Genomic DNA, 18,625 nt, shown 5'->3' with positions numbered 1-18,625 from the left:
AATAAAGTATGGCTATTAGTTTGCTTAAAATAAACAATTACTAATTTAGCTGATGGAGCTATTTGCATCTTGTTTTCATTTTGGTAAATAAATGAATTTGGGAACTGAGGCTTTGAGGAGAGGATATACTCTCTTTCCCCCATGCTCTCTCAGTGGAGACTTCAGGATGACTTAGAGCAAGGCTCCGAAATGGAAAATGTGGCTGCTGTGAAGAGGCATCATTAGCGCAGTATGTGGAAGCAGGCTGCCTACCTTCCTGCACGAACCATTTTACCACAAACAGATTCCTGTTCTGACATGCAGCTTTCAGCAAAATCAGCCAACAACTGTTAGCCAGACATGAATGTCTCTGGCATTCAACAAATTACTTGCACATCAGACAGTGCTGATTACAACCGGAAAACAGTATAAATATCACATTTTATATTACACTTGTAAAATTGATTCTTTCCCCTTTGAGTTAGTATGCCAAAAGTTTTTTCATTGTGTATGGACTTCAAGGGGATAATTTTGGCTGCAAAATTACAAATAAACAGATTAATACATGTGTCAGTATCATGTTCTTTGGCTGATGCCATCTTCACTTATCACCTGTTTGCATTGGGCAATTCCTTTGTTCAAATAGAGTTTTAACTTCTGCTGCGTTATGACATATGTATTAACTAAATACAAATCAAATTATACATTTGTCTTTATTTTAAATTTATATAATCAAATGACATTAAGTCCTGAAACTTTATAAAGTATTTCATTTGAATAGTGCTTACAAGGAAAAACCTTTGAAAAGTTCAAATGAATACTTGACTTTTGCAAGGCAGATAGGCCTTGATGCTTCTTGTGTTCTTTTCCTTATATTTTTGCTGGATTGAGGTTGCTGGAAGTTCTTGAAGGTCAAGAAAGCAGAAAGAAAAGGAGGGGCAGCTACCTTGCTGAGTAAAGTAGATGTTGGAAATGACCGTTATTGATAATTTTTTTCTGAGTCCAGAACATAAGTAAAGGAAAATCTTTAAAACTAAGAAAATTAAATATAAATGGCATAAATTTATGTATTTTGTCCTTCCTGTTTTTTGTAGCAATAATAAAGCTATCGGGAAAAGTCACACTTTCTCAAGGGGCTGAGAGTTATGGAAAATAGCATAGGAATAATCAGATGAAAGATAAATGCAACTGGCAAGATCAACATCCTGCCATAGGTTTTTTTCAAGCCTGTAGTTGAAAACATGAGAAATGGGATAGGTACAACATCTTCTACCACTTCAAAAGTCAATCCATCCTTTAAAGCTCTTCTCTGCCTTTGAAAGGAAAATCTTCTGAATTCCTTAAGTAAGACACATCTTAAACCATATGAACCACTTTCTGCGCTGACAGAATTTAGTTAAAGCTCATTATGTAAAAAGGTGTTATAAGGAAACTTTATAGAGTGAATGCTCTTTATAAACTGGAAGCTAAGGTTCAGCCAGTTTCCATTTAATCCTCCAATATTGCCTGCAGCAGTCAAGTAAATTTCATAACAGTCTCCCTCTGCCCCAAATGAAAACCATGTGCCTGCTTCAGTTTTTACTCCTTTCCTAGTCCCTCCTTTCAAATCTGTCCTCAGTACTTTAGAAAACCTTGCAAGTATTGATGAAATCGAGAGAACAAAGTCAATTCTGGTTCTCATTAATGAGGTCACATTAGCACAAGTACTGTGCTTCCTAAAGGAGTTGACTTGCAGTCAAATTGTCATGCGTGTATGGCAATGGAAAGTGTTAAAAAGCATGTATATACATTGTCTATTCCGGCGTTTCCAAAATTAGGACTTTCATTCTCCACAGTGAAATTAACTTCAGGAGCGAAGCAAATAGGTAAAGCACTGTGATTTGATAAATACTTATTTTATTGCAATTTATCTTGGGCAAGAAGACTTCATTTTGGGCTTTTTCTTATAGAATGTCAACACATTTAGATATAATGTATTCATTGCTTATTAGTCAAGTAATTTCAGATTATTTTTCCCCGATTTATTATTTAGACACTTCTCCTCTAAGAGGAAAACATTTCCTGAACAACCACAGACTTTGTTCATGACCGTATCACGTTAGCACATAAAATTATCAGCAGGCAGAAGCATAATCAGAAGTCATGGGGATGTCTGTCCTTCTTCTAGATCCTTGTTCTGTCCCTCAGAGAGTGCCAGCTTAGTTAGAATCATAGAATATCTTGAGTTGGAAGGAACCACACAACACCCCAAGAGTCACACCATGTGCCAGAGAGCATTGTCATTAACAGGTTAAAATGCAAAACTGACCGAACAGTCTACCAACATGTTTTGGGTTTTGCCATACCTCTTGTTTGCATCAGTAGAAGCATAATCTCTTTTCTTGCTAGCTAATCCACAGGTAATGTTACACAACTCCTTGTAAAGGTCACTAGTAACATGTATCTTCTTGTAAAACTATTCCCACTCACAGTAGGAATTAAGCATTTTAAGTCTATAAAGCAAATCTCCATTTACTATGGTGTGGTTCACATTGTGGAGCTAACTCAGAGAAAGCAGGCTGGATTCTAGCTCATTTACTTTTTTTCTCTCAAAAAATGAAACACCTACAACTTAGTAATCAAATTAAAGTTAAATATAAGATAAATATCTTGAAGTTGCATTTGAGTGTCAGTTACATACACGGAACATTTCTAAATAATTTTTGTGTTGGTACAATGTTTCTTAAATTTGAAAGTGGTTCTAGCTTAGCATGATTTAACTTCATCAAGTTCACCAAGACTTCATCACCTTGAACAGCTGAGCAATAATAATGCCAACAAAAAAGCAAGCATGAGATTTATGACAGCTGTTTTCTTTGGTGTCTTCCTGAGTGATGTGTTTATGCAAGACAAATAAGTAAGCTGTATCTCCATGAGGCCTACTTGAAAAACTCCAGTTTTTTCCTGGAGATGGAGTGTCTCTTTTCGCTTCAAGTATGTGTTGATGGATTAAGGGAGAATGCAGGCAGGTCCCAACTGTCAACTGCCTGTAAGTAGAGCTTGAATGAAGATTGAGCATTTGTCAGTGCTGAAAGGGAAAACTGGGTTGTGCACACATCTGAACTGCCATTTAACACATTAGGCACTTACCACTTATTCAGGGCACATTTTCTGAACACATTTCTGCTTTTTCCTTCAATCTACAGAGTATTGACTCTAAGCCTGTGAATACTCTATTTTATATAAAAAAGGAAACAACTGATAAGGAACATCTGTGTCAATGGATACATGGAAAGCAGTGCCAGTGAATCCCAGAAACACTGAGGATTTTATAATATAGTGAAAATTCATTTTGGTGGCCTGTCTCACCTCTGCTGTAAATCAGAAGGCAGATGACTAATGTCCAGTGAACTGAAACCAGCCCAACACAGTATCTTGTCTGTATCTTTTGGTGTCCCGTATGCCTTTTATTCTTCTGAAAAATTGTGGAAATATTATTTTCCACATTTTGCACATGTGGAATTGATAAACACAGTCCTGGATACATCTCAGTACTAAACCAAGCATTTATGTGAGATTTTTGAGGTAGTTACATTCTAATTGTAAGATCACTCCATCATTAGCAGAGTAATGTCATAATTATAGTAATGATAATTGTAGTCAATTATCAAAGCCATAATCACCCTCTGGATGTGTCTTTCTCTGTTGCCTATATGAGGGAAATGTGTTTACCATCCAGCAATCCTCTGTCAAGTGTTTAATGGTAAGTGAAGTGAATATGGGTCATATGGTTCATTTCCAAAATCATCCTATGCATGCATGGCAGAGAAGAAATCCCACAAATACAAGTTCATTTTTTAAATGAGAAATCCTTCCTTTGACTATCTTTGCTATTTCACCAGGTTACATATTCCATTGCAGTTCATATCAGTAGTAACTGTCAATTAATTTTACGTGGCAACTGTGTTTTGGTAATTTCTGGGTTTCTGTAAGTGGAGGATGGGCTGAGTCAGGTCAACAATAATCATCTTTCAAAAATTGGCTTTCTGTTGAATACTGGCAGCTGTATTCAGGAGGCTAAGGAATACATGAAGAAAACCTCAGAACTTTTAGTTTTTCCAAAAAAATATTTCTTCATATATACAATAGAAGTAAAGGATCATGTTGAAATAATTTTTTTCTTCTGTTTATGTAAACTAAATGGTGTAATGAATGAGTGAGAAAATGTTTGCAGGTATGCAGATTATTTTTTCCATAGAAAAAAGAAAAGTCTGTCCAAGGGAATCCAGTTTATAGGTTTTTATGAAGAAATTATGCTATAAGTTTTATGGGAATGAACTTACAGTAGGTCTCTGACATGACTGGTTCCTCAAGGAAAATGATATGATATTGGGCTTTTACATGATCTCAGAACTTAGATACTAGAGGTGGATCACACCACTGAAAAATCCTTCTGTATTGTGAAAAGACAAGGTTGTTTTATGTAGTGCATTTTTTACTTTTTTACTTAGTTTTTGCCTTAAAATTACCGTCCAAAAGACAGGTAGATCTTAGCAGCAGAAAATTAAAATAGTTTTTCCTATTTAAATGTTGTGGTTTTATACACCAGCACTTCTCCCTAACTTGTTGTTCCTTACCTCCATTTACTGTTACTACTGCTTAAATATTTTAATAATATTTTAAAATGTTTAAATATTTCTTATGTGACTCTAATACATCAAGAGAAGGGCACTGTGCTGCTAGGGATGTCCTCTGAGGAGCTGCTGAGGGCACTGGGCTTGTCTGGTTTGGAGAGGAGGAAGCTGAGGGGTGAGCTCACTGCTCCCTACAACTTCCTGAGGAAGGGAGAGGGAGGTGCTAAGTTGTTCTCAGTCTCTCATTGCCAGGACGTGGGGAATGGCTCAAAGTTTAATCCATTGGGAGAGATTTGGACTTGATACGAAGAAACATTTGATGACCCAGAGGGTGGCCAAAACCTGGAATAGGCTTCTTGGAGAGGTGGTTGATGCTTCCCCCTGATCATGCCCAGCCCATGTCAGTGCTGAAAAGGCATTTGGAAAAGGCTTCTAAAACCATTCTTTAACTCTGGTCAACCCTGAAATGCTCAGGCAGTGGGACATGATGAGCATTGCAGGTCTCTTCCATCTATTCTATTCTATTCTATTCTATTCTATTCTATTCTATTCTATTCTATTCTATTCTATTCTATTCTATTCTATTCTATTCTATTCTATTCTATTCTATTCTATTCTATTCTATCCTATCCTATCCTATCCTATCCTATCCTATCCTATCCTATCCTATTCATCTTACTGGTTGTATGACACTTATTTAGCACAGAAGTAGTCACCTCCTTTGATCTTCCCTTTATTGTAAGTCAAGTTTTGTGACTTCTGATCCGCATTCTTTGTTTTCTACTTTGTTTTCTGTTTGGCATAAAACCCAAATACTGCAAAATTGGAACTCACAATATTTAAGAAACACTTCTAACAGTTATTTAGATTCTTCTAGGCTTGGGACTTGTATACTACATCGGTTATTATTTTTATGTCAACATTCATGTGCCTCAGTTAAGGAAAAAAATGGCCTTATATCACCTACCTTTTAAATATCTCTTTCAAGCTCTGCATTTGGTTGACATCAGATAAGCAGATTAGTGGGAAAAAAAAACTTCAGACTAATTAAATACCTGAGCAAACAGGTGTCTGGGACAATTAATTACAACAAAAACAAACTCTAGTTTTATGCACTCCACTGTATGTAATATTTACATGCATATAAATGAGATACAAAGAAATAATGCCTTCCTTTTTTAAAAGTATCCTGTGATGTTCTCTTAAAATATATGACTTAAAGGTATGTAGCACTTGATTTGTTGTTCAATTCTGTTTTCAAAGTAGCTTAACATATCAAACATTACAGTACTTTCTGTTTTGATCTGAAACACTAAGCATTTTTTAAAGTTAATCTCTCCCAAGGGTCTTCTTGAACAGTAGGTGATCGACTTGAAAAATGACAATAACTTCAGAATATCTCAGATGATGATAGTAATGGAATGGTTTTATTTACCAGCAAAATTGAATTTAATTTTGTTGCAACAGAATTATTTAATGAACTTTTTTCTTGAAAAGTACAGAAGACACTTGCTTTGATACTCAAGTGGTATTATCTACACAAGCTTCTTGTGATGTGCATGGAATAGTATGGTTTTGAAGACACTTATTGTCCAATAGTAGTTCTGGAAGATGAGTCCTTTTGCAGGACTGGAGTTAATTAAATAAATTTACCATTTGTAGGAAATACATACTGTATGATAAGGTAGTAGCATTTTAATCAGAAGAGTCAAAAAATGAAATTTTGAAGCTTTTGTATTACACTTAAATTGAACTAAAGTTTGAGCTACTCTTACAAATCAGCTACAAGCTGAAGACAATTCCTTTTATTAAAATATTTGTATTTCATTTTATTAGATGTCACCCCTCTCTTAATTTTTATAGTTTGATTGCCTGTCATTTTAATTATCTCCTTGAATAGGATTCGATAGAATAAAGGTCAAAGTAAATTTTCAGAATGAGAGAGTTCTTCTGGATGCATGAGGGAGTTCTTCTGGTTGCACAACGTGCTTCAACTAAACTCACATACTGAATGAAGTGTTGTAATTGATGATATTTGTGCAGGCTCTGAAATAGTTAAGAATGTAAAAATGCTTTTCCAATTACACTGCTCATCTGCTTACATTTGCATGTTTAGGAAAAATGCTCTTCCATCATTACTGTCTGTAACACTTTATTGCTATCACATGCTAGTATTGCCTTAAGTAGTATTATGCAACAGGTGTCACTGCTGAGGTAGAGAAGAAATCCTTAACACAAAGCTGAAGATGATAGTGGGGCTTTGGAAAAATGTTAAAAATAGACTCTGAAAATGTTAGGCTTTGTGTTTTGCATATCATGTGAAATTGCACCTGCGTAAGCAGTATATGATAAAGATATAATTGTTAGATGTGATGATTGTTTAGTAATTAAATATAATTATTGTTTAATCGTAAGAAGAATCATGAGAAACTATGTTAGAAGTTTGAGGGGGGGTCACGACGAGCCCATGCTTGGATGGAATCTATGTATACAATAGAACAATATAAGTTTAATAATGAACATGAAAGTTATATAACAATAGAATATAAAACATGTTCCTCCCGAACCCATGTCGGAGTCAGATTTGGGTTTGTACCCCTGACACCCAGAGCTCTTCAATAAAAGCACCTGCATATAATCATTCTCGTGATTATGTGTTTCTGAACGCTAGCAAAGAGACAAAGTTGAATATAACTTCCAAAGTTTGAAGATATGAATTTATCCACTATCTTGGTGTGAAAGACAGGTGTCAGCAAAGGAAGGCAGGAATCTCCCTTGGAATGGAAAATATGACCCTCTTTCCTCTGAATTATTATAACTTTGAAACTAGCAGGCTTTCAGGCAAAGATATGGGAAAAGGAAGAGTTCTTTACTAGTATGTATACGGATAACAAGGCAAACACTCAACAACAACGGCAGCAAGAGCAAACAGAGCCAGAGCCCAGGAACAGCCTTCCCCCGGCTGCGGCACTTTCCCCTGTGGTGCAGTTACGCTCACGGCCGGCAGGGGCGCTGCTGGCTCCCAGCCGGGCAGGGCAGGTGCGGTGAGTCCCCCGCAGCTGCAGGGGGCGCTGTGGCGTGAGCCCAGCCATCCCTCCTAGTGGTAACGGCGGGCGAGCTGAAGAAAGAAAGAAAGAAGAGGCTTTCCTTTGCAAACCTACAGGGGGAAGCCAGTTGCAGTGCCTCTCGGCAACCTGAATGGAATGCAGTGGGAAACCTCGGGAGCAGCAATCTGGAATGGCAGAGGCGGGCACATCCGGTTTGACAAACAGTGTGTCAGAAAACTCTGGGCCCTGCCAGAAGCTTCCGGGTGGCTGGTTGTTGGGTTGTAGTGTAGCCAGAAGTCCTGAAGCAGCAGCAGAGAATAGCAGGGCTGAGCCGGGAATGGCTCCCCTGGAAAAGTGGATGGCAGTAGTTGAGTGCTGGAAAGGAGTTGAAGATACTGATACAAAGTGGGGACTTACTCTTCACCTTCTCCATATAACATCTTGCACCTCGCATTCTTGAATCCCAATTCTGTGGTGTAGACATGGTTAAGAGTTCTCTATCTTAAGTGGGTTTCTTACAAAGGCTAATGTTAATGAGATATATGAGAGTATAAATCAGGAAAAATCTCCATGTGCCAGAGTTTCTGTTGATGAAAGTTCCTTTGACTGCCCAGGACATCTAGCAACACTCAACAGCATCTATACAGTTTACTGGGGTTGTCTGCACATGTTGCTATACAGAATTCCTTTGACTTAATTTCAAATGCTGTGTTTTAAACCACAGTCACAGCTCCTTTTCTAAAGGGCTATGAAAGTCAGAGCAAGATTATGCAGGAATAAACCACTTATGGGAGGCGTGGTGAATCTCTGCCTGCAGTAGACTGAGGATGTGCAGGGAGACGGTCTCATCTGAATGTCCTTTACAATACTAAGCAGGTGCCACTGTTAAGTGGCATTCCTCTGAGGATGAGCAAGTTTTGCAGTCCTGGAAAAGGTTAAGTACTCTGAGCTGACAGACCAGCACTAATGAAGCAATGATGTATAAATAAACCATGACACTTACATGGCAGGTGAAAGATGGGTGGAGTACTTAGAACAAGGCTCTTGGGAACTCAGCGTGGCATGCAAGGTCAGAAAATATATACTGATTATGTACGTTGTATTTGGCAAAACAAGTGAGACTCCCAAGGACCATCAGAAATCAAGTGATACTTTAGCATAATGTTGCAATGCTGTTGTTTAATGGTTCGTAGGCTCACTATTAGCCTGATATTACATTTGTGAATTTTTGAGGCTTGTACATTTTGAAATAACAATTCCCTTACATGGCGGACAAATACCTCAGTCATTTTTCAATCCAGAGTTGCATCTGCATGTGACTTATTTCAATACCACATGGCAAAAAGTGACCTCTGAAAAATTTCAGTTATCCAAAACCCTATCAGAATTTTCACTTCATCATCTCCAGCTCCATAGGTGGGTCTGTAAATGATCCTTGATGAATGTAACAAACATCCACAGAGCTGTTATGAAAACAATGGCAATGGAAAGGTTCATGGTATTTTTACCCCACCAGTCTCCCACTTATGGCACACAGTGCTTGAAGGTGTGGCAGTCCTAGATTATTATCAGTGTAATAAATGATACAAAATGCAATACACTTGCATTTTGTTAACAAGTCAATTTCCACAAAAGAACACATCCGGAAACTTATTTTCTTGTTTGATATAAGAGGTAAATCACAATGAAATAAAATAAAATAAAGCCTTTCATGTGACATTCTGGACACCAAAATTATATAATCTATGTACAGTCTGGGGTACTCTTCTTAATTTTTACATTCACTTACATCTTTAAAAAAGTAAATGTAATTAGGTTTTTCCATTTTTTTTCTTAAAAGAAATGGCAAACATAACATTTAAAGGCAGAATATAGTATTTGTAATAATCCAAAGTAGAAAAAATATTATCAAACGCCAGTAATTTTTAACACCATTGCTAGCAGAAAATTACTGATAATTCTGATTGAAATGAGGAAAAAACCAGTCAGTATTTCAGACTGTTGCTATAATAAAATCAATCTGTTTCTGTAGCAGCAGGTGATCAGAGTGGAGTTATCAGTGTTAGGAAAGCTGTGCTGCAGCTGGACACAGACTCTTTGATTGCGGAGCCAGTGTGAATATAGCCACACCCCATCTTCCTACCAGCATGAGCCAGGTCTTATATCCAAATAGCAGTACAGCCAACCATCTCTGCTAAAATATTTCTGTGAATTTACACATTCAAACCCACCAAAAGTATGGTTTTACAATCACATCAGTTCTCAGGGAAAAAGAACATCTGAAAAATATATGTATATTTTACAAATAAGGACAGATTGTTTCCTCTGCCACGTCTCCAGACTGATGGTGCAAGAAGTTGTCAGGGGACTATTCTTGATGATCTGAGGGAAGGAACCTGATTTTTAAGCACCTGGACAGCCCCTTGAAGTCAGGGTCAGGTCTGCAGCCTTGAAAATCAGAGAATTTATGCGATTAAATACAGACTTGCATCCATGAATTTTTGTGTATTTGGCCCAAGTTATAAACCTTTATTCTCTTAATCTCCTTGCTATTTGTTACAAATATTAAACATATCACATGCTAATAAACCCCTTGGGATTACTTCCTTCTCCACAAGAGTTAAAAACCTGATTCTTTACTGTAATATGGTCTGCTATTAGAATAAAAGTACCTTATTTTACTCTCATTACTTTTCAATATATCTGATGAAAACATAGGAGATTTATATAGACTTATTTAGCAGCTGTCTCATATTTACTTAGACTGTGAGGTATAAATTAAATTTAGTAATTTTTCTCAAAAATAAGTATGTGTTGATGATTAGGCAGTGGCAAAGGTGTTTCTGGTCTGTCAGAATAGGTTTCCATTGTTTAATACTTTTGGATTGTTTAATGTCTCTTTTGTGCATTATACTGTGGCTGATTTAGCACTAAGGACTTTGTAATTTTTAACTTTGTAGGAGGAGGTGCTAGGGAAAGCAAAACATCAATATGAGAACTATTCTCAGTATCAGGATCATATCTCACTTTGATTATAAATTTGAAAGCTGATTTAGGAAACTGAATTACTAAAAATGGTAATTGTCTGTTCAGATTGGACCCAGAAACAGTTTGCTGAGTAGACTCTCAGGGTGGAAGAAGGTGAGTCTGTGAAGAACAGACTTTCATAGGGTGCCTGAGAAGAGGTCACTGTGGTGGGTATATTCTGTTCCACTATTATGAACCACTACAATAATCCTGGAATCTTTTCCAATTTTACCAACTTTATGCTCCCTTCTGAACTGAGGTCTAATTGTAGTCTAATGTGCAGGTTTCATAATTTCAGATTATTGATATTTCAGCTAATGGATGACAAATAGAATCTCCTTTGGGATACTTACACAGAGCTTTGCATAGAAGAACGTCAGTGGAAGGACTTGTCTAAAACAGTAGTAAGAATAGATTGCTGGTGCAGGAAATGAATGAGTGTGGTCTCATGCATGAGTTGAGAAAAATCTGGTATATGGGGGCTCACACCATTGATGTCAATCACACAAAAAGTGTACAGGACAAGAATAAAACGGGCAGGAAAATGGAAAAAGGAGAAATTCTGGAAAGGTAATACAGTGACAAATATAGAGTTAAATAAAGAATGATCTGGCCAACTCTCTGCTCCCCCAAATGTATACGAAACCTATACATATCTCTATACCAACATGAGCTGAGCAAGAATAAAAAAGGTCACTTGAAATTCTTGGCAAAGAAGAGGGATCTTGACGTAGTAGCCATTAGTGAAGAACATTGGAATGACAAAAATCAATAGGTAAGTGTAATACCTGCTATAAACTGAACAGGATGGACAGATTAGGTGATAGAGCTGGGGGAGCTATATTAGGGCTATACTGTTGAGCCTTCTACTCAGGAAACGGATATTGAGTCCAAAATGTTGGAGGAGATAAAAGAATCCTCTAAGCCTAATTAAGTAGTAATAATGGGTGAATTCAACTGCCTTCAGGTGGTCAAAGGTAACATTGGGATAAAGTGTAAGGGACACAATTTCTCATCACTCTCAGTGATTGCCTTTTGAAACGTTTAGTTCTAGAATATGCAAATGGAATTCCTGATATAAGTGACTTAGCAGAATGCAGGTAAGAAGCTCTTAACTCCTGTATCAGAATGCACCATTTTTGATTAAGTAATGGCTACTGTAAAACCTAAATTCAATACTGAAGAGCCAATAGCTAGTTTGCAGAACCACTGTTAGTCTACAGGATATAAAGACTCTTTAGACAAAAGATAAAAAAGTAAAGAAATTAAATTCTGATAACCAAGAGGGAATCTAGGTGAAGTTTCTGTAGTAGAACAAGAGATGTAGCAGAAAAAAATATATAAATAATGTGACGTGGATCAGGAGAAAGATGTATGCATCAGGCCTCAAAAGGCCATCCCCAGGGATGTCAATAAAAAGTAATTTTGCCTATAGCATATACTAGCAAATAGCTATCAAGACGTGACAAAAGAAGAACTTTGTCAAAGCCATCACCTCACATGCACAAAAAACCCCAACAAGTTTGGTGAGGGAGACAGTCTGTAAGACACTGGCCTAGAAGAAAGCAGCAGTAGAAAGCAGGGACATTCCAATGAACTGTGATTTTCCTGTGTGTATTCCTATGGTATCACAGACATGGTGCTAGGGACCTTAGAGACTATAACATACTCGCAGTGTTCACATTGCCAGAATAAGGCAATGGGAAAAAAGAGGTAAATTCATAGGCAACAACAGAAACAACAAAGACAGATTTTATTAATTCACAGATTTGTTAAGAATGCAACCTTTCTTTAAATTATGTTCTGTCTCATGAAATGGTAAAAAGCTTCAAATATGAGAGATAGGTAAAGTGGAAGTAGATGTGATTAAATAATACAATACTTAGATATAGTTATAGTAGAGAGCTAATACCTTCTCTAAGTGACCCTTGCATATTAGAAACTGTGTTTGGAAAGAAGAATAGTAAAGCTATTAGTGATGAAGGACAAACTTTGCAACACAATTTGAATATATTGGGATTTCGGCTTTGGAAAAAAAAGTGGAGGGGAAACATGCTGACATGCAAACCAGCCTGTTGTGCAACAACATTCTAGGAATACAAAGTCAAGCAGAACCAGGCATCAGATGGGGATATATTCAATATCCTTTCCAAATTTCAAATGACTTGACATATTTTTATTTGGAAAGGGGTACTTTCAGTATGTGGGATGCAATTCCAAAATGGCATTTTCTTCACATGTGCTGTTACTTTTTCAGGGAGTGATTATGGCTGTTGCTCTATGTTCAACATGTACAGGGAAAACTATTATTACTTTTTTGTGGTTTGGAGGCACGAGTGGTAATTTCATTTACCAACAGCCAGCTATCTTGTGGCTAGAAAAATATGGAGAAATTGGTTACATCATTTCCTTTGTGGCCCTTAAAATCCTTTTCACTAAACTCTAGATGAATCTGTGAAAGAGTAGTACCTGTACAAATGCATATGTTGAGTGCATAGCTCCACATTAAATAGAACTTTTAAAATTTGAATCAGGGGAGGGGGGAGATGGGAGCTACAAGATTTGATATGTTTCTGATTCCAGTATCTCCTTTGATAGGGATTTGCAGGCTTACCTTAGGTAGAATTGAAATAGGTAGATTTGAAACTTTGCTAGCAGTTTTAAGAGGAACCATGTTGTTATGGGTGGTTAGTTACATGCGTCATCAGAAGTGATGTCTGTATTTGGAATAAAATAAAATGGTGTCACAGAATCAATCAATTAGGTTGAAAAAGACCTGTGAGATCAAAAGTCTGAAGACCATCATGTCAACTGTATCAGAGTCAGTCTTTCTTTAAACACCTCCAGGGGCAGTGGCTCCACCGCCTCTCTGGGCAGCCCATGTCAATATCTGATCACTTTTTCTTTGAAGAAATACATCCTAATGTCCAGCCTAAATCTCTCCTGGAGCAGCTTGAGACTGGCATCTTCTCCTGTGACTGGCTGCCTGGGAGAAGAGGCCAACCCTCACCTGACTGTCTTTTAGTAGGTAGTTAGATGTCTTATCTCCAGGATTGACAACCCCAGATCCCTCAGCTGCTTCTCACAGGGCTTATGGTCCAGATCCTTTATCAGCCTTGTTGCCCTTTTCTAGACTCATTCCAGTACCTCAATGTCCTTTCTAAATTGAGGGGCCCAGAACTGGACGTAGAACTCAAGGTACAGGCTCACTATGCTGCTGGCCACACTGTTCCTGGTACACATTAAAAGATTTTTACTGAAAGACTGAAGACTGTGCTTCTAATTTCTTTATGGTGGTCTCCCTGTAAAATGCCTCCCAAACATTAGTTGATTCAGAAAATCTCATGTGGTAATAGACCATATAGAATTTCTACCCTGCAAAATAACCCATATGGAAAAAAATAATAAAAATTGGTCTATTGATTGCAATCATCTTTTACATTCTCATGGTTCATCAGCTCCTTATTATGAGCTCAGGTGAATACAGACACAGTAGAGGGCTCTATCACATCAGAAATATCATGGCCATTTCAGCTATACAAGACCATGGAGGAGAAAACCATTGAGTTGTGTCTCTTGCCTTTTCCTCTGGTTTTCCTTGTCCTTGATGGTAAAGGATGTGAACGTTGCAGTAATCCTTCATGTTTTTGAAGAATGTACATGAGAAGTTGGTGAAGCTTTTTTTCAATTTGTTTTTGAGAGTCCTAATAGTGCAATGAATGGAATGGGAAATTACCCAGTTATTTTAAACAGTGCTGCTGATGTAGGAAAAACATCCACAGTTCTTGACCAGTCATTTCTTGGTGATTGTTTTCTTCAAAAGAAAAGTTGCTACTGAATGTATCAATATAGGCTTAACTACTGTAGAAAATAAGATTAATAGAAATGTCAGTGTTTTGAGTAAAAAATATATCTGAAAGGAAAATTCACACTGTGCTAATAATGAAAATAATAAGGAAGCTTGATGGCTGCTTCTTAAGCAAATCTTTTAAAAGAAGTAGTGGTTATCCTCAAAGATACTTCAGGGGTTTTGTAGTTCATTCTGTAAAGAAAAGGAATCTGGAATTTGAGTCTAACCAAAAAGTATTTTAAAAGAAATTTAGGTCTGTCTTATGAGAAGAAGAATTTAGAGAGTCAGAACAGAGAAAACCATGATTTTTCTGGAGTCCTGAGTAGCTGCTAGACGATTTGTATGCTTTTCTTTAAACAACTGGAGACACTTTTAGGTACATGCTTTAACTTGCCATCTGAAGAACTGCTTATTCACCTCAGTGCATTGTGGATTTCAAGTTCAAATGAGTGTGTTTTCTTGCATTCAGGTCCCAAATAATCAATTAAATGCATAAAGGTAGCTTGTGTAAATAAATTGTGAAGAAAGAAGGCCAAACTGTCAATAGTGTTTGATTAAGGGCATTACTGGAAAGATTCTAAATATGAATTAAAAAAGCAATTATATTTTCTAATTCTGTCATTTGGAAAAATAATTCTGGATGTCTCGCTTGAATGTCTGCTAAGACTGCCTTTAACCTTCTGAAATAGAAATAGAACTAATGATTTGGTATACTGCCAAGCAATTAGACCAGTGAAGAGACATTGTTCCCCCAGCATCTATTATTGGAAATATCTAGATTTCTAAATGTCATCTAAATAGGTTCATCCCAAAAAATAAGAGAAAGCTGACCTGACCTTTTGACACCACCTGTTCAGGAATAGGAATTTTTTAAGCATGCTATTCTACACAGATAAAGGGTTCACAAGGTTTGACCTGGAAAGAATGGTTAAAGGAATTAGTTTTGTTTAGTCTAGAAAAGAACAGACTGAGGAAGGATGTGATTACAATCTTCCAGTACATAAAATAATGTTATAAAGATGATAGTGATGAGTTTTCTCTGTTCATTTGGGGAAAATACAAGAATAAAGACACTTAGATTATGTATCAGGAGAAAAATTTCTAGTAATAAAAATGCAGAACAAGGTGCAGACTACATAAGAAAATTCTCATCTTATTAACTTGAAATTTTAAAGAATAATTAGACCAAGAGTTGTCATTAATAGTCAAGGTTGTTGTGTTGTTCGTGGTACGAGGTGAACAGATAGATGATCACTTAAAAGGCTTTTCCCATGTTTCAATTTCTATACATGATAGAATTGGCAAGACATTCTAAACTTGTTGCATTGGATATGAAAGTAATTGCCTAGTGGGTGGCTATCTATTTTTTTAAAATATTTCTGATAATATGATTAAGGTAACAATATTACAAGGATGGAAGAATAATAGATGAAGAAATTATAAATATCTTTTAGTGGCTTTTAGTGCAGAACTATATAAACAAGAACAGTGAGTTTGCTATTATAAATATCTTTTTCTCTGTTACTTGACAATTTTGGTATCACACATTGTTTTCTGGCTGAAGTTAATAACAAGGATCAGAAAATTGGGATGAATAATCACCCCATATAGATATATGCAGGGCCTGAAGCATGGCATACCAACTCAAAAGAATAGAAAAACCATCAAAATTATTTAGTCTTTCCAAAATGTCTGTAAAAGCTATGAACACAGCATTTCACAGTATGATCCATCACAAGCTCAAAAGTAGCAGTGCAAAAACAAACAAGAGAACATAGTTGATGTATAGGCCATTACTACATATTGAGGTTAATATGAAAGAGTGTGAAGGTTTTAATACTCATTCTGTGTTGGTACCAGCTGTCTGTTGGTGGTTGAAAGTGTAACATGCTTGCAGCTCACTTTGTTTGATGATGACTCTAAGAGCTTAAAGATATGTTAGACATGTGCAGTCTTAGTGAAGCTTTTATTTACCTGCATGAATAAAAAGTAGTGTCAAACATCAAAGCTTTTTTCCCTCACATTAAACAGACTACTTGTGTTATAGCTCTTTGTATTTTCAGAGAGTCTGTGAAAGAACACGATGATGTTTATCTCTTTTTTTCCTCTTGAGTTTAGGAACTGGTTGTATTTTATATTACATACGTGTTTTGTTTTGTTTTGTTTTGTTTTGTTTTCCTAGGTACTGCACAATGGACTTGTGATGGAAATGAATCATCCAACAGCTGGGAAGATAGCTGTTCCAGGTTAGATGTTTAATCCTTTTTGCTGAATTAAATGCTACATGACATCCTGAGTGGTTCTGGAACTCAGCTGAGGACATGACGCATCTTCACATTTCACTCAAATGAATAAAAGTTTAACCAGGCTGACATTTGTCAGATAGTCATTCCATTGATGGAATGGTCATTCCAGTAGCAGAAAAATGGGTTAAAACGTGTGTCAGAATAGCTTCTGGTTTTCATCGGTCAGTTGTCATAACATGAATATCAATTTGATAATATTTGCAAATTCCCACTGCTAGAAATGTTACTGCTAAATAATCTACATGAATATGTGAATCTGTTTTTGATTTAGTTTGATTTTGCAAGTTACCCAGGCTTCTTTTAGGGACATTTCTGTTTAAAAGAAAAAAAAAAATACAAAAGAGGAGGGAAATTTTTACTGAAGCTCTGCCATAATGAAGTCTTAAATAGCTATTTTGAACTTCCAAAAATACAGAAGTATATACAAAAGTAATAAACTAGTCTGTTCTCTTTACAGCTCTAAATGGACCAGGAACTTGTGTAGTTTTCCTTCCATTAGACTTGTTATGTAATGGAGTTAGGTTCAACCACAGCCATTATGAATGTCTTTCAGTTGCCTTGGTTTTGATAATTGATCCTTATCTGATAACCTGTTCACTATTGGGTCAAATTTCTGCTTCTCTCTGCTTTTCTTTCTCCCAGGCCACATTGAGAATTGTTTCTTCCTTCATTCAAAGCACTGTGTCATGTCTAGTTTTATAAGAACTTCGCCTTACATTGTGATTTTCTGTGCCAGTTCCATCCTCTGACACTGCATCCAGTTGTAACCAATTTCAGTTGACTTGAGCACATGTAGTGTTAAGAAGAATTTGACCCATAAAATTTATCTTTATATTCACATCCTGGAATCACACTGGCATGCAGAAAGAATTATTTGAAATAAACCTATCCTGTATTAGATCATGTTTTCTTCATGAATAGAGGGGGTGTTTGTGTGTGTGGATGTGTATGCTCCATATTTGCTCTTTATCACAGTTTGCATTCCACATTTGGTCTCACTAGATTTCAGTGTTTGGTTGACTGTATTGAAAAATGCTTCTCTAATTTAGATGCACATATCTGGAAATAACAATCCTTTTAAAAAGAATTTTCTTACAGAAAAGTAATCCTGGTTTATTTACCCAAAATGAAATGACAAATAAAAGGTTTTTGAGTTAATTATTTTTTAAAAGTAGAAATAAAAGCCTTACAGATGGTAGAGGAAGTGTGTAAGGTTTTCATGTTGCATACAATTTATAATCTATCTTAGAGAAAGCAAATACTCCTTAAGGGGATAGCTTAAACTGCAAGAAGAGGAAAGAGATGAAAGGAATGTTCTAATGTCTGTCAGCAGCGATAGAATGTATTGGCAAGAGAGTGAGTTTTTACATAGGTAAGTCATAGTACTTCCCAAATCCTTAGTAATTTTTTTATTTTATTAAACTAGTGACACTGCACTAAACTAAAATAAATCATCTTAGTCTCTAATGGTTTGCCATTTAGATGGACTTCTATGAAGAGTTTCTTGTATTGAAACAGATGGCTGAAATGATTATTGGATATTTGAGCAGGAAAAGTAGAATTCCTTCGTTTCCTGGCATGGGAGGATAAGGAGGGGAGACGCAGGGGAGGAAAGGGGGAAGAACACTTATTCACTGTGAGCAGAATGGACCTATTGATATCTCTGGAAAGACAGTGCATTACATTGTCCCAAAACTAAAGTGAATTTGGCCACTGTTGATGATAGGTAATGGAAGTACCCTGGATTTGTCCCACTTAATGATATGTCTGAAGAGTACAGGGAAGAGTATGCAAAGAAAACCT

At 36.5% G+C, this 18,625-nt stretch overlaps 1 protein-coding gene across 2 annotated transcripts in view; it reads left to right on the top strand.

The window, feature by feature from the left end:
• SUGCT (succinyl-CoA:glutarate-CoA transferase) overlaps window positions 1-18,625 on the top strand; it is a 305,639-nt gene that overhangs the window by 238,352 nt on the left and 48,662 nt on the right. For both annotated transcript variants that reach the window (XM_064705032.1, XM_064705033.1), the window contains exon 13: window positions 16,699-16,762. In XM_064705032.1, coding sequence (XP_064561102.1) covers window positions 16,699-16,762 — 64 coding nt within the window. The remainder of the gene's footprint in view (window positions 1-16,698; window positions 16,763-18,625) is intronic.

Source organism: Zonotrichia leucophrys, chromosome 2, assembly GCF_028769735.1.
Source record: "Zonotrichia leucophrys gambelii isolate GWCS_2022_RI chromosome 2, RI_Zleu_2.0, whole genome shotgun sequence".
Taxonomy (NCBI): domain Eukaryota; kingdom Metazoa; phylum Chordata; class Aves; order Passeriformes; family Passerellidae; genus Zonotrichia; species Zonotrichia leucophrys.
The sequence above is the reverse complement of the archived record's forward strand: the minus strand, read 5'-3'. Positions and strand labels throughout refer to the sequence as shown.